The following is a 21,504-nucleotide window of genomic DNA, read 5'->3' as shown; positions in this document are numbered from 1 at the left end:
AAAAAATGAAGGCATATTTGACAAAGGTTGTTAATAATTTAACTTACATGGCCACAGCTATTTTTCAAAATACAGCCTATTCTCTCCATTTTATATAATATTTAGTTGAAAACCATCTTAAAATAGTCATATAATATTATTCTATTGCTAATGTTAAAATTAGTTATAAATAGATATTTTAAAACTTAAAAGTAGTTAGCAGAATATAAGCAAGGTGTGTATTTTGCAAAATAGTAGAAAATATAATATTTATTTAGATGTAATTTGTTTAAAATTGAATAATAAAATAATATCCATCTTCTATTAAAATGGGGTAAAATTCCCCAAACTCTATCAATTATTTACATATATAATACATATATATTATAAGAGAAGTATCACAGGAATAAAAATAAACGTTTGTATATTGAAGTACACTATCCTGAGTGTTAATACTTGTGATTAAAATGTATATTTTCAAATACTGACTTTTTTGGCAAATCTTATGTAATTACTGTATATTTATTCAAATATTTAACATTTATATTATTTTATACTTATCATTGCTTGGGTATTGCTTCTTAAGGATTTCTTCCAAAAATATTGTCATAATTATGATTTAAATAATAATAAGTACAATATTTGTATATCTAACAAAGGACACATTTACAAGTTAACATTCAAAAAAAAAAAACAAGTTAACATTCATAATACTGTTTGTGTGATTAAAGGCATATTTTCTGCTTAGCATATTTGTCCATAATATTGCAGTCTCTTTGAAAGTTTTAGGGCCCTATATTAAGGTCCCCAAATCTATTTCCATTCCTAAATATTTGAATTTAAATTACTTAAAATACAGAATTTTTTAAAAAGCTAGTTTAAAAGTATTTATTAAAATTATAAACAAGCTTGTTATTCTAAATACTAGTGTGTTAATAATTCATAATTATTTCATAGTTATATGGTATATTCTAGTCTCACCTTTAAAGACTAGTCATCTTTTTGGTAATTGGTAATTATTTTGGTAATTATTTGGTAATTTGAATTTTAAAAATTCAGAAAATATAAAAGAAGGCCTAAACCTTCATCACTTAAATGTATTAAAGTAGGGGCGCCTGGGTGGCTCAGTCATTAAGCATCTGCCTTCAGCTCAGGTCATGATCCCAGGGTCCTGGGATCGAGCCCCACATCGGGCTCCCTGCTCCGCGGGAAGCCCGCTTCTCCCTCTCCTGCTCCCCCTGCTTGTGTTCCCTCTCTCGCTGTGTCTCTCTGTGTCAAATTAATAAATAAAATCTTTTTAAAAAAATGTATTAAAGTAGTAAGTGAAAAATCTTCCCTCTTTCCATCTAATTCTACTTTACAGGTAATCTTTTTTTTTTTTTTTCCTTAAATGTAGGCTCCACGCTGAGTGTGGGGTTGAACTCACGACCCTGAGATCCAGGTCTGAGCTGAGATCAAGAGCTGACGACCTAACTGACTGAGCCACCCAGGCGCCCTTATAGGTAACTATTCTTAAAAGACTGGTGCTTTATCTCTAGATTATTTCTATGCTTATACAAGTCCATTTATATCTATATCTACATAACTTCATTTATGCCTCTCTATCACACCCACGTGCATTGGTATATTCACATTTTCAAAACTGGATTAAGGATATTTATGTACATATATGCATAATATACACATGTACATACATACATGTTTCTTTCTTTTTTCCCCTAACATATGATTGACATATTTCCATGTCCATACATAGATATTATTGCATACATAGATATTATTAATCTTTGATCCATTTAAAATAATAAAGTAAGTGTCATAAGCAATACATCTGCACCTGTGTGGTTACTTTAACACGTGAAATCATTTGTCTCCCCCCTGACAGCGCACGTGGCTTTTCAGTGCAATGAACTGTGTCCCGTCTCTCCATTCCTACCGTACGGCATAGTGCACACTGTCTGGTACATGTCAGATGTCAAAAAACGTATTGATAGTAAGATGAATGACTGAATGTAAAGGAAGAATATTTAAATGAATTCAGTTAAGCACTTATCTACTTACTATATGCAGTCACGTCTCGCTCAATGTAGCCCATTCTTCAGACAAAATGAGTATACACTTACCTCCAGGCTGTGTGCACACTGTTTCTTCTGCTTAGTAAATCTTTTTCTCAGACATCCACATGGATTTCCTCCCTTGCCCTGCTGATGTATTGTTTCTTTCCTGAGGACTTTACTGTCCCTGTATGTGAAATGGCGCTCATTGTTACTCTATCACCCTAGCCTAAGTTATATTTCTTTGTATACAAATTAACACCAGGCATTATGTTCTTTATTTATTTCTTAATGCCTGTCTCCTCTAATGAAAGCTGGAACTTATCAGTTCTCCTCACTGCTGTACTTTGGCACAGAACAGATGTCCAATCAATACTGGTTGAATGAATGAATGAATGATAAATCTGGATTATTTCCACATGTACAGAATTAACTAGATGGTTATTGTCAACTCCAGTCAGAAAATTCAGCTTCTGTTTGACATATGTAACATGAGGCAGTCTTTTTCTTACCTTTAGCTTTTTTACTCTAGTTGCAACTAAAGCATTTATCGGTATAACAAACACAAGGACTGCTACCCCTGCTAACACAGCTGGACCCAGCTCTTGCCAAAGAAGTGATATGGCCATCAGGATCTGAAAAGGGGCGGACCAGAGGAGATTGAGGTTTGCTGTCAAGTCCATGAGCTGCTGGGCATCCGCTGACATCAAGTTAATAACTTCCCCAGTTGAAAACCTCTTTCGAGAAACATTAGATACAAGTAGGGCCTGAAAAAAGAGAGGCAAAATATTTAAAGAGTTCTGTAGATCACAGGGCATCTTTATCGTCAAACAATGGTAACTTTTAATATCAATTTTCAATATATATTTAGGAACATCTACAAGATTCTTTATGTGTTAGGATTATGAAATACTGAAACTTTTAAAAATGTTTTTAGATGAAGAAAAATACAATTACTGATCAAAACACATAGTTTTAAACTTCACTGCATATTGGTAGAGAGTAACATTTGGATTCCCAAGCAAATATATTCACCAAAAACCCTCTACAAGTTATTGATTACAAAATTGCAAAAAGAAATCTATTCTAGGGGCACCTAGCTGGCTCAGTCAGGAGAGCATGTGATTCTTGATCTCCAGGTCATGAATTCAAGCCCCACATTGGGCACAGAACTCACACACACAAAAATATCTACTCTAGATTTCTAGCATTGAGGATCCCCTCTATTCGTTGGCACCCCTATAATGCTAAACCATCTAAATTTTATCAATACAAAGTACATAAATGATTCAATAAATATCTAATGAATACTGATGCTATGTACTATGCTTGAAACTAGAAAATTTAAAAATGACACTGTCCCAATTCTCAAGAAGTTATAATTTGGTTGTGGAGTCCACCCCCCCACCCACCCACATATACCTCCCACACAGGATGATTGTAAGCATAAAAATAGTTAAGAAGGGCCATGGGAATTTAGAGAGATAAAAATACTGGAAAGGCTTCTTGGAGCAGATGGAAATATATCTTTTCTTCCAAAGCCCAATTCTCACTTTCTGTGCATAATTATTTTAATATTTGTATATTGAATTCAATATTCTGAAGCTTAATTATTGGTAACTCTTACTAAGGTTGATCTCAGAAATTCATTTATTAAATTCTCCACCCATTTAAAATTCCCAGTGGAATGCATAAATAAATTGTCAAAGGAGTGGAGAATTGGTATGTGTATTGGAAGCCAGGCAAAAGTCCGTTCATATGCCAAGAATTTTAAGGAATTTCCACTACACTGATTTAAAGAGACAGGATAGATGGGGTGCCTGGGTGGCTCAGTCCGTTAAGCGGCTGCCTTCGGCTCAGGTCATGATCCTGGGGTCTTGGGATCGAGCCCCACATCTGGCTCCCTGCTCAGCGGACAGCCTGTTTCTCCCTCTCCATCTGCCTGCCACTCTGCCTACTTGTGCTCTCTCTCTCTTTCTGTCAAATAAATAAATAAAATCTTAAAAACAAAACAAAACAAATAAAGAGATAGGATAGAGAGGTGGAACTAGCAAGAGTAAATGAGAAACAGGAGGCACTCAAAGTCTGTTTTTTCAATAAATGGATAATACAAAGTCCCACACCCACCCCCCAATAAAAGGCTCATGTGGAAAATAAGTAGTCAGGGGCTTTAGTGGCCCTCTTCTAACATTCCGAAGCTTAAAGCAGGAGGGCTTCATGCAAAGGGGGAGGCCACGGGGCCCACCGGAGGGACTGCTCAGCACTAGGAGGTTCACAAGGTGCCAGGATCCCCCAAGCTCTATGGCTACTGCAGTGTTCAATCCTCATTTAAATTTCTATGCAGTAAATTGGAAACATTTCTGTTACTGACTAGTAAGGGGGGACAGTTGTGCTGATGATAAAACAGAATGACCACTACTGCCACAAGAGAGAAAAAAAGGAAAAAATACTAGTCACTATGACAATGAAGCTTTAGCCATGTCTCCTCCAAAGGTAGCTCTTTAATCTCCTCCTGATACGTTACTAACCACCTAATGCAGCCAAGTGAAACAATGGAAATCCAAGCACAGGAACTCTCATTTCATTAAGTCTCTAATATTTCTTCAGAGAGGTCCATTGATCTCTAATAGAATCCACCAGCAACTGATAATTATAAACAAATATATTTCCTCTCATACTTCTAGAAGGAAAAGATAAATAGTATTTAGTATTTATGAAAATTCTAGCAGATTGAAGAGTTCAAAGTAGCTAAATTAGCCAAGGAATCAAATGAATGACCTCCTATTGGAAAAAACATATCACAAGAAACATGAAAAATATATGAATATCTCTTTGTAATCTTTATAGTGAAAGAACATGATATCCATTAAAAATGAGTAAGAATAGAAAAATTACTTCAAATTGAAAGCACAACTGTCAAATTTTTAAAAATGTAATGGAGGCACCAAAAATCCAAATGGATATTAGAACAAATGGAATTCTTAAACTATGAGTAGATATGTTCAAAAACTTTTCCCAGAAATTAGAGAAAACATATTTTTCAAAGAGATTTTATTTATTTGCCAGAGAGAGAGAGAGGGAGAGTACAAGCAGGGGGAGTGGCAGGAAGAGGGAGTGGGACTCGATCGCAGGACCCTGAGATCATGACCTGAGCTGAAGGCAGACGCTTAACCATCTGAGCCACCCAGGGGCCCCGAGAAAACATATTTTTAAAATGAAATGACTTTTTTTTTTTAAGATTTTATTTATTATTCAACAGAGAGAGAGAGACAGCGAGAGAGGCAACACAAGCAGGGGGAGTGGGAGAGGGAGAAGCAGGCTTCCCGCTGAGCGGGGAGCCCGATGCGGGACTCGATCCCAGGACCCTGGGATCATGACCTGAGCTGAAGGCAGACGCTTAAGGACTGAGCCACCCAGGCGCCCAAAATGAAATAACTTTTTAAAAAGAATTAAAGCATGGAGAAATTTCAGGAAATCACACAAACACACACACACACACACACACACACACACACACACAAGATATAAATATATATTCAGGTTGTCAATTTCTTCCTGTTGATCTATAAAGAACTTCTCAAATTCCAACACCCAAAAAACAAATAATCAAGTCAAAAAATGGGCAAAAGACATGAACAGACACTTCTCCAAAGAAGACATACAAATGGCTAACAGACACATGAAAAAATGTTCAACATTAGTCATCAGGGAAATTGAAATCAAAACCACATTGAGATACCACTTTACACGAGTTAAAATGGTTAAATTGACAAGGCAAGAAACAACAAATGTTGGAGAGGTTGTGGAGAAAGGGGAACCCTCTTACACTGTTGGTGGGAATGCAAGTTGGTATAGCCACTTTGGAAAACAGTGTGGAGGTGCCTCAAAAAATTAAAAATAGTGCTACCCTATGACCCAGCAATTGCATTACTGGGTATTTACCCCAAAGATACAGATGTAGTGAAAAGAAGGGCCATATACACCCCAATGTTCATAGCAGCAATGTCCACAATAGCCAAACTGTGGAAGGAGCCGAGATGCCCTTCAACAGATGAATGTATAAAGAAGACGTGGTCCATATATACAATAGAATATTACTCAGCCATCAGAAAGGATGAATACCCAACTTTTACACCAACATGGATGGGACTGGAGGAGATTATGCTAAGTGAAATAAGTCAAGCAGAGAAAGTCAATTATCATATGGTTTTACTTATTTGTGGAACATAAGGAAGAGCATGGAGGACATTAGGAGAAGGAAGGGAAAAATGAAGGGGGGGAAATCGGAGGAGGAGACGAACCATGAGAGACTATGGACTTCGAGAAACAAACTGAGGGTTTTAGAGGGAAGGGGGGTGGGGGGATGGATGAGTCCGGTGATGGGTATTAAGGAGGGCATGTATTGCATGGAGCACGGGGTGTTATACGCTAACAATGAATCATGGATCACTACATCAAAAACTAATGATGTACTGTATGGTGACTAACATAACATAAAAAAATTTCTAAAAAGACATAAATGTATACACATTTATGTATATATTACATAAACATATTATATTAATATAAATATTAATATATTTACATTTATATTTCTTTATAAATTCAGAATAATGAATAACACAACTTCTAGAGTGGAATGCCTGGGTTCCAGGGCCAGCTACTCTGTTTCATAACTCTTTGACTATGGGTAAGTTACTCACTGTTCTGAATTTAAGTTTCCTTATATTATATGTACACACACACACACACACACACACACATTATATCTACAGCTGATTGTATATCTATTTCTATGCACATAATAGTGCTTAAAACAGCAACAGAGTGCAACAGATATGTTAATAGGTGTTTATTATATATGTGTATTATAAATGTGTTTATTACATATGTGTATTATATATACAGATAAAACATAACACAACACACACACATACACATACACACAAAACACAATACACAACACAATTACTTTACAAGCAAAGAATGAGAAGAAATAATTAAAGAAAAAATTAGAAGACAATCTCTCTGAATGAAGGAAAGATTTCAAACCAAAAGCAGTTACGAAGTAGCAGTCTAATTAGAAAACAGTATACCTCCTCTTACCGTGGTGAAATCTGTAAATTCTATAATGTTAAAATTATCCTTAAAAAGAAATACTTACAAGCACCCAAACACAGAAAAATCAAAACAAAACAGGTTATCCTAAAATGGTGGGGTAAGAGGTGGGGGTTGGGAGTAGCTTTACCTGTCATACCAACTTTCAGAAGACAATGTTGCAATGGTTATAAAGAATGTGTGGAAAAGGTACTTTGATATGTATTGAGTGAACCATATATATTATTGAGTGAACCATATATATTAATGAGTGAAGATGGTAAGCAAGGTGGAAAGCAAAATAGGGAAAAAAATGACAATAGTAGGAAAAGAGTTTAATATATATATGGAAGTTTCTGCTATGTATTTATTTAAATTTATGCTTATATGTAAGAATGTACTTAAAAACAAAATCAAACAGATTGTTTTTTTAAGATTTTATTTATTTATTTGAGAAAGAGAGAAAGAGCATAAGCAAGAGCAGGGGGAGGGGCAGAGGGAGAAGCAGATTCTGTGCTGAACAGGGAGCAAGATCATGACCTGAGCAAAGGCAGGTGCTTAACAGACTGAGCCACCCATGCGCTCCCCTCAAACAGATTAAATACAAAAAAAGAATCATAAAGAAATCATATAACAATGTATTTTGTCAATATGTTTGGTCATGATATATTATGAAGTAAATAATAGATTATAAAACTGTATTACAAATATATATGTATGCAGGTAAAATAAATGTTAGGGGAAAATATACCAATGCTTATCTTTGCAATCTAGAATTATGAATGGCTGCCATTTTGTCTTTCCTATTTTATGCATTATACATATTTTCTTCAATATACAAGAGAAAATTTTCTTTAAAAATTAATAGCTTTCAAAATATTAAGGAAAAGACTAAAGGGCACTATATAACTGGATCTTGTTCTGCATGGCATTTTTAACATCAGGAGCACTGAATTCTCTTTCAATATTTTTTTCTGCCAAATATACTTCTACATTTCTGTAAGGGACAAAATTCACAAGCCACGAAGGGGAATTTAGTTACCGCTTATTGGTAAATTATACAATCTAAACTGCCTCTTTGTTATATGAAACAATTTGGAAGAATACTTCAATATGACACCACAATTATACTGGATGATGCAACATGTTCTAGAATTGTCTAGTAAAGAGTATTTAAAGAGATAAAAGAGAGAAAGCCAGAGTGAGGTAAAAAGAAAAAAAAACCAACTGTAAAATCTAAAACCATATAAAAAGTTGGGAGTTTATAAATACTCTTCAATCAAAATGACAATTAACAAATTTTCATTTACAATTATATTTTAATCATAATCACTTTCACAGAACTCTGTTATTTTTAAATTTCATCCAATTTTGAGATTTCTTTTCTACAATATTTTCTTTACCCAGTCTACACACACACACACACACACACACACACACATACACACATACAGCACAACTATGTGACTTATCACTTCCTGAAACTTCATTGATTTCATTTATTGAGTTATACTCTAACAAGACCAAGATGAACCAGATTAAGGCTCCAGCCTCAAAAACCTCTCTTACTGACTGGAAATATCTGAATTATCCCTGAACTCAATTCACTAATATCTCACTTTATCATCTGATGATGAAATCTGTTTGCAATTTCACATTCTCCTTCTTATATATTTGTTCCTTTCTAGACTCATTGCCATGGTCCTGGTTCATATCTTTATTTCCAGAACTATTGAAATAGTTCTAAGGTACTCCTTACTTCCAACCCTATCTATTTTCATTAGTTTCTCCTGATCTCAAATGAGTTCCAATATCCTCTAGAATTAAAGTCCGTTTTTACAATGTATCTTTCAAGTTTTTGAAAAAAGAGTTGCAATCCCTTCTATTTTACCATCCTACCCCACCCCACCATCCTACTCATAAAAATACTATCTCTAGCTAAATTAATCTGCTCATCATTTTCTGAGCAAGCCATGTATTCATCTGTGTACTCCCACCCAGAATACATTTCCACAGTAGAGTCTTTGCCTCGTGCAATTCATCCTTCTGACTTAAATCATGCAATATTATGCAATATTAACCATTACGTTTTTCCTGACCATCCTAGCTATAAGGCATAGAAATCACATAATTTAGAGCTGGAAGGGTCCTAAAAATTCCTCACCCGGTGATTCTAAGCCAGCAGTTACTACACTTCTCAAGAGATATGGTGGACTTAAAGGTGGACCCTCATAACATCTATAAGAACTCATTCTTCTTCAGTTCTTCTGTATGCAAAAAAAGTATGCCAGGATTCTCTTTCTGACTCTAAGTGCAGGATTTGGATTCTGCTTCTCCTCTTCCTGACTACACTTACATATTTTTATTTTTTTAAATTTACTATATTTTATTAATTTTCTTGCATTTTATAATTATCCCAATTAAGGTTAAGAACAAATCTTTAAACTACAAATATAGACAGTTTAGACACTGCACTACTGTCCAACAATGGTAGCAACTAGCTATGTGTTGTTATTAAATTTCATTAAAATTAAAAATTCACTTCCTTAGTCTTAAGAGCCACAGGTCAAGGGCTCAATAGTCATATGTGACCAGTGGCTGCCAAACTGGATAATGTGGATATATTACTTTTATTTTTTTTTATTTTTTTTAAAGATTTTATTTATTTATTTGAGAGACATTGACAGAGAGAGCTATAGAGATAATGACAGAGAGCACAAGCAGGGAGGAGAGGGAGAAGCAGGCTTCCCACTGAGCAGTGAGCCCAATGCGGGGCTCGATCCCAGGACCCCGGGATCATGACCTGAGCCGAAGGCAGACGCTTAACGACTGAGCCACCCAGGTGCCCCTGGATATATTACTTTTGTTTGTTAAAAAAATGTTTTAGGGGCGCCTGGGTGGCTCAGATGGTTAAGCGTCTGCCTTTGGCTCAGGTCATGATCCCAGGGTCCTGGGGTCGAGCCCTGCATCAGGTTCCCTGCTCGGCAGGAAGCCTATTTCTCCCTCTCCCTCTCCCATTCTCCCTGCTTGTGTTCCCTCTCTTGCTGTGTCTCTCTCTGTCAAATAAATAAAATCTTTAAAAAAAAAATGTTTTAGAAGTCAGGAAGTTTTTCTTGTATTTTGCTTTATTTTACTTTATTTCTTTTTTTTTTTTTCCAGATACCTCCTTCAACTTTGGTCTCTAACTCAAACCTGTTCTCTTTGTCAGCACCCCATGCTCCAAATCTCTTGTTTTTCCTACCTCTCCCCTTTTTTAAAAATTGTGATATATTTAATTGACATATATAGTTTCAGGTGTGTAACAAAATTATTCAGTATTTGTATACATTGCAAAATGATATACAATGCAAAATGACATTGTCAAATGATCACCACAAGACTAGTTAACATCCATCACTACACATAGTTTAAAAAGTTTTATTTCTTGTGATTAGAACTTTTAAGATCTACTCTTTTAGCAGCTGTCAAAAATACAATATGGTATTTTTTTTTAAGGATTTTATTTATTTGAGAGAGAGAGGAAGCACAAGCATGGGGAGAGGCAGAGGGAGAGAGAAAGGGAGAAGCAGACTCCCTGCTGAGCAGGGAGCCCGATGCGGGGCTCGATCCCAGGACCCTGGATCATGACCTGAGCTGAAGGCAGACATTTAAGCAACTGAGCCACCCAAGTGCCCATCACAATACAGTATTTTTTTTTTTTAAGATGTTATTTATTTGACAGAGAGAGACACAGCGAGAGAGGGAACACAAGCATGGGGAGTGGGAGAGGGAGAAACAGGCTTCCCGCTGAGCAGGGAGCCCGATGTGTGGCTCGATCCCAGGACTCTGGGATCATGACCTGAGCTGAAAGCAGACGCTTAACGACTGAGCCACCCAGGCACCCCAAAATACAGTATTATTAACTATAATTGCCATGCGACACAATACATCCTCATGACATCTATTTTTTTAACTAGAAGTTTTGTACCTTCTGATCACCTTTACCCATTTTCAAAATCACAAAGATTCTACTGTTTGGTGGAAGAATGCCCCCAGACTTCCCATATTAAACCCAGGACTAACTGATACTGCTTTTGAAGCATATCCCATTTCTTAGTCCTCAAGAATTGTCATGGGGCCTGCACCTGTGAGCTAACAGGTAACAAAATCTGAGCTTTGAGACTCATGAACTCTTAAAGTGATCAAGTGGAATGGGGCCCATGTTTTTCCCACAAACCTTAAAAATGGTATTTCTATTCCAAACTAGCAGCAGTCATGTGGATGGATAGAGAACAAGAAAAGTCCTAACATCTCCCTTCCTCACCAAGAAAAGGATCTGAGACCACGTTTACCCCACTCTAACAACAAGTCCCTGATGTAGTAGAGCCAATGTCAGATTAATATGGGTCATCTGGTGCCACTCTGAAAGCCATTTTGGATATTGAAGTTCTCTAAATATGATAAAAATCAGAATTCTACAACCCGTAAAGAGAATGGAAATCCAACTACCCTAATTAGTCCCATAGAGATAGACTCTCTGGAAAACAGGTGTAGGATATGAGACTAAGAAAAAAGGCCAGCCTTACATCAGTGCCACCTGCACATGCTACCTCAGTGCATCAATACAGGTTATAACAACACAGGCTATGTCTTCTACTGCTTGTTTGATGGACTTGGCATTAAACGGTAATCCATAGAGCCAGCTCTACTGAGCTGGCTTGATTGCTGTACTCCTTTGATCCGGAGTGCTCTTTGTTCTTTTTTTTTTTTTTTTTTAAAGATTTTATTTATTTATTCATGAGAGACACAGAGAGAGAGAGAGATAGAGAGGCAGAGGGAGAAGCAGGCTCCCAAGGAGCAGGGAGCCCGATGCGGGACTCGATCCCAGGACCCTGGGATCATGACCTGAGCCGAAGGCAGACGCTTAACCATCTGAGCCACCCAGGCGCCCTGGAGTGCTCTTTGTTCTTAAACAATCTCTCTAAGGAATCTATGGTTTCATCCCTATAGTCAGTGTTACCTCTTCCATTATTATCTCTGGGGTCTCCCTGCCCTTGTAACAGACTCACCCACAACCCTTGATTTTCTTTTTTTATTTGACAGCTTGTTCTAATTTCTACTGCAGTCCACTCTTTTATATTTGTAAATCCATCCAAATCCTATTCCCAAGTTCCAATGCTTTAATAACTGAATGAAATCCTATTCCATATGGACTGTATATCAAAAACAAGTGTTAACATTTAAACTGATTCCTAGACTCATTGATATCGTTCATCCAAACCAGGATTTCTGAGAATTTACAGCCTCTAGAATCACGACCATAGCGGTATGTCCCTGCATTTGGGCTAAGGCCATTCCATACCCCCATTTTGGCCCAATATGGCCAAATGGCCTATACGCTTCATGCACAGCTCAGCCCAAATTATAATACTTCCTTCCACTAATACAAATTCTACATCTTTCCCACAAACCATCTCAAGTCTTTCTTTCTATGTGAAACCTTCTTTAACTGCACACAATCATTGTAGATTTCCTGCTCATCTGACCTCTTATAAAACCTGCATTTAGTTCCACACATTTATTATGTATGCTAATAATTCCCCCCCAATTTCTTGAAGGCAGTGGCTCATTTATTCATTTACTCAGTCATCCAACTTTTATAAAAAGGTATAAAAGTCACTCTCCCAGATGATAAAGGCACAATAGGTAAATAGGCTTCTATTCCAAATCTTATAGGGCCCACAATTTACAGAAGAGTACAGAGTAAGAATGCAAAATACACTTGATTGACTAACTCAGGTGATAACTACGGGAAGGAAGATATTCTTCAATTGTTTTTAATTATGATGTAAATAAAAGGCTCTGGATGGTAAAGAAGTGGTATTTAAAATTCCATTTTCAAGAAAGAACAAATTGAACTTCAGTGTTATCACAGGTATAAGAATCAGCCAGGTTGTTCCGAAGGGTGGGTGGGTGCAGAGGCAGGGCTTAGAATAAAAGAGAAGTAGATGATTACATAGAGAAAGATGGCTTTGTTGCATGAGAAAGCGAAGTGGAGTCAGCAGAGGAAGAAGAAAAAAGTAGCATGCAGAATGAAAATAATCATGAAAAGAAGAAACTTTATTGATACATAAACATAGACAACCATGAAAACATTCATTGCCATTCACTTTGGGAGGAGGAGTTCAGTGACACAGTGGACAGAAACCATCATCTAGTTTCATGGATTAGGGCTCACTGGAAGTTGCAGGGGCTGTAAGGACTATAGAGAGAACTATAGAGAAATTAATACAACCAACATTGACGAGTCAGTTATTTTAAGGCAAAACAAATGTACACTCAAAGGGCACCCTAGGAACATTTTAACGTACTCTCCTATTTTAAAGTATGCAAGGAAAGAATCCATTTACAAATTGAGAATTCCTTAACTTTTTACCTTTTTGTAGATGAGTCCAATTATGGCCGTCTTAATTTTTGCTGAAGTGAGAATGTTAAAACGTTGGTATTGCTGAAGGATCAAGGTTTGCAAAAAGACTACAACAAAAAGTGCCAAAGCATAACCGTAGCCACTCCATCCAAAATCTGGGCGATGTTCACAGAAAATGATCATTTGCCTAAACGTCATATAGAAATTGAGAAAGGGTAAGAAATGTTAAACATCTAAAGTAGTTAAATACTTATGAAAGTTAAATGTCAAAATGTTACACACACTCACATGTTTGCCTGCTCTTTTTCTCTTCTTGCCAATTTGGCTTCTTCCCCCCGCCCCTTTATTTTTTATTTATTTATTTTTTTAAAGATTTTATTTATTTATTTGACAGAGAGAGACACAGTGAGAGAAGGAACACAAGCAGGGGGAGTGAGAGAGGGAGAAGCAGGCTTCCCGTGGAGCAGGGAGCCCGATGATGCGGGGCTCGATCCCAGGACCCTGGGAGCATGACCCAAGCCGAAGGCAGACGCTTAACGACTGAGCCACCCAGGCGCCCCCCGCTTTATTTTTAATTCAAGTATTATATAAAGTACAAGGAATCAACAGTTACTTTCAGAGGCTTCTGAGTACAAGGTTAATTTCTAGTTTTCATATGGTAATCTCACCAACTGTTCTGGTCTAACTTCATCATACAAGTTGAGACACAAAGACCTTTAAAACTTCTTTTTTATCATAATCATACATTTTGTTAAATATAGGGAAACATGACAGAACGTTAAGTAGTGAATCTCTCAGAATGGCACACAGTTTTTTCAAAGGCCTGAATTATATCTCACTTCTTATTACTTATATCCATATCCAGTTTCTCTCTACTCTATCTTCCCTTATTTTCTCTTAAGTTTGGCGATAGCATGGTCATGATGATCATGGTCAATGCTGGGGTACAGCTAGACAATGGGGATAGTTCTAATCATAGCTCCCTTGGTTGCTTATTGCCCTTCAACTGTAAACACTGGTTAAAATGCCTTATGTCATTGTTAATACTATATACATGCTCTCAACTTTTTTTAAACCGCATCTGTGTGACTAATAATAATACTAATGTAAAAAGTCTACATATACTCTACATCATGCTGAAAACAACTTGGATATATTCTCTCAGATACTACAGATTAATATGTCATTTATTTTGCAGGCTCAATTCTTGGTTGGTTGAAGTAGTTCCTGTTATTTATTTTATAGGTAAAAAGTATAATATTAGATGTTTTAGAAATGTACATTTTTTTTACTCTGAGTTCTGGAAATGCAGAAATGTGCTTGTTATTGTAAACAGCAATTTTGAGTTAACTTAAGATTATAACCAGAAGGAAGCCACATGTAATTAGGTAAGACCATATCTATTTAAGAACATTGACTTTAAAAACTCATTCTTTATGTGAGTTTACATTTTTAAAGTTTACATTGTTAAAAAATAAAAAATTAATGTCTAAGCCTTGATCTATTTTATTTGCAGCTTGGACAACTTATGGGTAAAAAAATTAAAAGCAATTGTGTTTCCCAAATTGCTTTATAAACCAAGTACTTCAAGAGATTAACTTTATTGGAATTGTACTTTGGAGTCAAATATATACCAGTGTTTCTAAAATTACTATTAAAACCTCTAGTCACTGAATATTACTGAGAGCATTGTGTATTCTCAATGACAGTATTGAATTATACCACAGCCCACCTACATGAAATAACAGGAAATTCTGTATCTCTTAGTGGATCTCTATCAGATGCTTTCCATTGGGACACCAAATTATTTTTACAAGAGCAACTTACTAAATGTCTTCTTGGTCTATGAATTAAATTTCCTGAAAGAGGTGCACTATTCTTATTGTGGATATATACCAATTGGACTTTTTTCCTTTCTCATAAAATCAAACAACTAAATGACTATCAACAGGTACCTTAGTGGTTCTACACATATAAATCAGGAAATATTAAAAATAATCTGTGATCAAGAAATGGTGAAGACCATAAAACCAAAATCATCATATTGGTTATGAATACTCATTGGTTTGACGAATATAATAATAAAATTCATAGAAAATGGGAAAGAGTAAGCATAACAATCAACAAGAAACATTTCTTCTAATAGTATGTTAATGAAAGTATTATTTTTATATGTTTGATTACTACACATGAGTCATGATAACACAACAATGTATTCTCATCCTTAAAAATAGTAGTCTCTAGTAATTTCCCTTATCAAAAGGAAAAATATACATCTCAAAATTAGCTTATAAAGTTAGCTCCCCCAGGCTCAGTTTATGATCATATAAACTCATAAAATTCTTTATGTTTCAAGTTTTTATTTAAATTCTAATGTTAAACCCATAAAATTATTTCTGATCATTTAATCCTCAATGTGGAAATATTAAGGCTATTCAGCTACTCTAGAATGAGAATCTCTTGAAAAAGTGTGACTTTGGATAAGCCCATTTATTCAGTATTCCATTCAGGAAATGTATTTGAGTTCTACGTGCCAGGCTCTGTGCTAGGCAGTAAGGACACAGACACTGAGTAACATAGAATCCGTTACCATGAGGAGCTCATAGTTTAGGCAGGAAGAAAGATACATCAACCAACTGATTTCAATGCAATATTGACATTACTATTTTGCAGGTATGGTCAGGCTAGTGTGTTACAAAAGTGTGTCACAAAATTAGGGAGACCATTCCTTACCCCATAGACAAGGACTTAGTAATTATTTAGCACCCTGTAGACTGCAAATATTTGGAGACACTGAATTACCACGACCTGTAGCTATTTTAGAAAAAAGTGGCCACAGTGAGATTCTAGAATGCGTTTTTTGAGCAGTAGACATTGAAAACTAGGAATCAGAGCATGACTAAAAATGGCTGGGAATCTCTTGCTACTCCTTCCACTCAGAAGTCAAACTTAACCATTCGAAGTCTCCTCCCCTTGGATCCGGGCTGATTTAGGGGCTTGCTTGACCAAAATAATGTGGCAGAAGTGACATTCTGGGACTTCCAAGCCTAGATCATAAAATGATTTGTCTGAACCTCTTGGCATGTTCACTCTGAAAAAAATCCAGCTGCTATGTAAGCAGTTCAACTGCTCTGAGACTTCTGTGCTCAAGCTAACCATGTGGAGAGGCTTGGGGAGAGAGAGAGACAGACAGACAGATAGACAGAGATGGATATCTGGCTATCTTAGCCCAGGCATGAATATGTAAGCTAAGAAGCCATCTTGGACATTTCAGCACCAGCACACATAAAAAAGAACCAAGGTAACCCAGCTGACAGCCAAAACCAAGGCCCCAAACATTCATCTCTACTTGAACTTCTAGAGCTATCACCTGCCGAGCTAATCAGCTAGGGCCCTCATCATGGTGGATCAAAGAAAACCCATCCCTCTCTGAAGTTCTGATCCATAAAATCATGCCTTGTTTCTGTAGCTTAGTGGTTATCATGTTTGCCTCATAGATTTTGGTGTGAACATAATAAAATGATCATTGTTTTATGCCACTAAACTTTGACAATCCTAATACTACAGTAACAGATCATGGTGATCTGTTGGGCAGAAAAGGAAGATGCTGGTCAATACACTTCTAAGAGCTAGATTTCTGGCCACAGATGAGAGAACTCTATGGCAACTCCTTAAAAATAGCTGTGAGATACAAAGGCGAGAGGCAGAGGCAGGGGAAGAAGAGCTATGTTACCTTGTCTGTGGGGGGGTTTTAATCCAGGAGACATTTGGCTCATATTTCCATAACACAGACATAGACAAGGGAGCCAAACAGACCTTGGCGTGAAAAATGACAGGTGCATATTTTCTGACAAAAAAGGGACACCTTCTTGCCTTAAGATTCCCTGACACCATGGTCTCTTGGTTCTCCTCTCTCTGCACTAAGCACTCCTTCTCATTGTCCTTTGGTGGATTTCCCTGTCTTCACTAACTCCACAAATTGGAATAGCTGGATTGTTTGTCTATAGATGTCTTTACTTCTCCTTATCCATGCTAAGGTGGTCTCATCCAGAAATAATTTGGAACATTTTGTCATACCCAGTATAATTTGGAACAGTTCCCCAGTTTATTACTCCAGCCAATATTTTTGTTAACTCCAGGCTTATGTAGATAATTACTCACTCAATCTTTTTGGATTGGCTAGATAGCTGTCAGGGATCCCCAAGGCCACTCCCTAGTTAAATGATTCATTAGAAGGACTTGTAACAGTCAGCATCTAGTCATACTAATGACTATGACTTACTATGTTGAAAGGTTACAAAAAAAAATCAACAAAGAGGAAAGATACATGGGTCCAGGAGAAAACAGATACAGGCTTCCAAAAGACCTCTTTCAGTAGGGTCACCCAAAACACACAAAAAACCCTTGCATATAGATATTAAAGAAATATCAAGGAAAATCTTCAAACATTATGTCTCTCTCTATGTATATGTGTGTGTATATATATACGTACACATTTATATTTATTTATATTTATATATCACTACCCTGGCTGATAAAAGTTCAACTCCCAAAAGGCCACAGCTAAGAAAAATAGTAAGGGTATGTACCATTTCATTTTCTAAATATATATTCAAGACAGACTTCCTAGCTTTTAATCATAACTCTGGAATTTTCTAGCTGTGTGAACTTAGGCAAATTACTTGAACCTCTTTTTCTGCATCGTGATAATGAGTGTAATAATATTTCCTGTCTCATAGGATTGTTGTAAAGATTAAATAAGATAATTAATATAAAGATTTTAGAACAGTGTTTAGTACATGGCTGACTTCAGTAAATATTGACTATATTACCATCATTCACATTTGTATTATAGCAAAGCTAACAGAATGTCCATATCCTACATAAAATTTGCAATAAGGACCTTCCCTACTCTTTTTTAGTACAACTTTGAGAGTGGAACACTTGCTTATCATTTACCTATGGGGAGATTAAAAAAAAAAAAAAAAAAAACAAGACTACAACTTACTTCATTATGAGTGGGCTACTGAAGGACAAAATATCAGCAAACACTTTGAATAAAGCAACTTGAATCAGGACAAACTTAAAGGTGTTCCACAATGCATAGACCAGAGATGGTTTCCTGGCATGTGCCTCTTTATGAAAGGGTGCCTACATAATGAAAGAAAATAAGAAACAATGAGAAAATTGGATAGAGCTAATAGAAGTAAAAAATGAAATATATATATAAACCAGCCATAAAATTAATAATGTACTCCAAAGATAATAAGGTAAGAAGGGATAAATTCAGTTAAACTTGAAAATATGACCTATATCATTGGAACTGTATGTCTCCAGACCACCAGGTATTATTTACACGTGGTATAAATGGGCAAGAGAAACAGCTGTATTTTATTACTTTTGTGAATGCTGAAACTGTTTCATTAATATAATTAATTAATTAATTAATTAATATAAATACAGTTTTATCTTCAAATTGTATTTTCTTTTTGGGAATTCTAAAGAGGATATATATGTGTGTATATATGATACTAGATAGATAAGGAGTAACAATCCCTGCCCCATAAGCTTTGGTGTTGATCACCATGTTATTAATTGGACCAACAGATATGAGGCCATGAGATACAGAAACCATCTTTGCCATGATAGTTGAGCAAAAGATACTGGTAAAAAGCCAAAGATAACATATCAACACATTGTTCCTAATATTAAAAGGAAGGTTTGCCGAATAATTTGATGACAGAAATTCGTTGCAATAACAACCAACTGTACTTATGAAAATGGCTTGTCATTGCACATATTTTAAGGACTTTCTAAATTCATAATAATACTATCTCATGTTTGGAAGAACCTCTTTCTAGTTTTAGGTAGTAATTAGGTACTTAGGTTTTAAGAATTAATTACCTTTACTTCTTGCCTCTCTTGATTCCTTAAAACTTCCTTCCTCCATTGTTTTTCAAAGATGGGACACACAATATAGGAAGAATCACTTTCATTTAGTTCAAAAAGATCCTCTCTTTCCAAAGGTCTCTTATAGCCTAAAACAATTATTCTAAAAATGAAAGAGTAAGGTAAACAATTCAGCAAAACCAATAATCAAGTTAAAAATAACTTTGCATGCATTTATCTTATTCTTGGTTTATAAATTATTTTTTAAATCAGGCTGCAATGACTAGATTGTATTGTGAAAAATCATACAACATATCCTGTAGTTCAATAATGTGCAATAATCATTTGTAGCTTTTAGAAGAATTACTTGGATATCCAATTATTCAGTGAAACACCAACTTCCTTTACTCATCTCATATTGGAGGCACCTACTACTTTACCTCCCTTACTGAAATTTACATAGCTAACTTTCACAGTCAGGTGTTCACTTCAAAACCCCAACTCCTGGGGAACCTGGGTGGCTCAGATGGTTAAGCATCTGCCTTCGGCTCAGGTCATGATCCTGGGGTCCTGGGATTGAGCCCCCTGTCGGGCTCCCTGCTCAGCGGGGAGCCTGCTTCTCCCTCTCCCGCTCCCCTTGCTTGTGTTCCCTCTCTCGCTGTGTCTCTCTCTGTCAAATAAATAAATAAAATCTTAAAAAAAACAAAAACCACAACTCCTCTGTCTTGTATCAGAGGAGAAAGGGATCCAACCTCTGCATTTGCAACTTCTCCTATTCCACTGGGACATTATATACCCTTTGCCCCTTGACTTGACAAATTGTCCAACTAGATGTAGAGTACCTGTCTCTGCAACATAAACTTTAGCCTTGGCCATACGACCTACTTTGGCCAACAGAATATGAGCCAGTGTGACAGTGCTGTTTCTTAAAATGCCTTAAGGAGTATGGCAAGTTACTGCACGTCTCAGTACTTCCACTCTTCCCCACTCAGTGAGTTTACCCCAAAGGACACTGTGAATAATTATGCAAGAACAATGGGTCTACATCAGGACTGTCCCTGGCAAACTATGATTCATGGTCTAGTTACACCACAAATGTTGTGGCAGACAATAAACTATACTTACAGCCATTCTTCTGACCCATCATCTTCTTACACCAGGAATGTGGTACTTATTCAGGTGAAAATCTCTCAAACTCAGGGTAAGTCCTTATCCCAGCCAGAAAATCTCTCAAACTCAGGGTAAGTCCTTATCCCAATCATAACTTATGATTGGTCTAAAGTAGTCCTGGTAATCTCAGTATCTTTTGCTTAGCATTAATAATTTAACTCAGTTATGGTTAGGGATACCTAAACAAAAGTCTGCTGAGGAGAACTTTCTTTTTCAAAAGGAGGTACAAAACTTCAAGAGGAGAAAATGTTTTGCCTCCTTCTTCCTTTCCCTTCCCCCTTTCTGCCTGCACTGGTATAATGCTCTGACACAGAGAAGCCAACTTTGCCACCATCGGCGAAACACCAAATAATAAGGAAGGGAAGTGGAAAGCAGAAAAACTCTGGGCCCCTTATAACATAGTTTACCCGCTTATTCCTCGCCTTCTGCTCAATAACCAGAAAATAAATACCTATTTGTTTCAGCTGTTATTATTTGGCTACTCTGTTGCTTGATATGTTCCTTTTTTTTTTTCTTTTCAAATTTTTATTAAATTCTAGTTAGTTAACGTATAGTGTAATATCTGTTTTTGGAGTAGAATTTAGTGATTGGTTATACTTACGTATAACACCTGGTGCTTATCATAACAAGTGACCTCTTTAATACCCATCACCCATTTAGCCCACCCCCCACCCACCTCCCTCCATCAACCCTCAGTTTGTTCTCTGTCAAGAGTTTCTTATGGTTTGCTTCTCTCTCTCTCTTTTTTCCTTCCTATATGTTTATCTGTTTTGTTTCTTAAATTCTACACATGGGTCAAATCATATGGTATGGTATTTGTTTTTCTCTGACTGACTTATTTCACTTAGTGAGATGTGGAGAAAGGAAAACCCTCTTACGCTGCTGGTGGGAATGCAAGCTGGTGCAGCC

At 36.4% G+C, this 21,504-nt stretch overlaps 1 protein-coding gene across 6 annotated transcripts in view; it reads right to left on the bottom strand.

The window, feature by feature from the left end:
- The window catches only part of LOC113918261 (canalicular multispecific organic anion transporter 1-like), an 88,831-nt gene that overhangs the window by 56,053 nt on the left and 11,274 nt on the right, over window positions 1-21,504 (bottom strand). For 5 of the 6 annotated variants that reach the window (XM_027586564.2, XM_027586565.2, XM_027586566.2 and 2 more), the window contains 4 exons: window positions 19,441-19,588; window positions 18,545-18,687; window positions 13,546-13,723; window positions 2,546-2,800 (listed from right to left, as the gene is read on the bottom strand). In XM_027586564.2, coding sequence (XP_027442365.2) covers window positions 2,546-2,800; window positions 13,546-13,723; window positions 18,545-18,687; window positions 19,441-19,588 — 724 coding nt within the window. The remainder of the gene's footprint in view (window positions 1-2,545; window positions 2,801-13,545; window positions 13,724-18,544; window positions 18,688-19,440; window positions 19,589-21,504) is intronic. The other variant, XM_027586568.2, reaches the window with a different exon arrangement.

This window comes from Zalophus californianus, chromosome 1, assembly GCF_009762305.2.
Source record: "Zalophus californianus isolate mZalCal1 chromosome 1, mZalCal1.pri.v2, whole genome shotgun sequence".
NCBI lineage: Eukaryota > Metazoa > Chordata > Mammalia > Carnivora > Otariidae > Zalophus > Zalophus californianus.
This window is presented reverse-complemented; position numbering and strand designations above follow the sequence as displayed.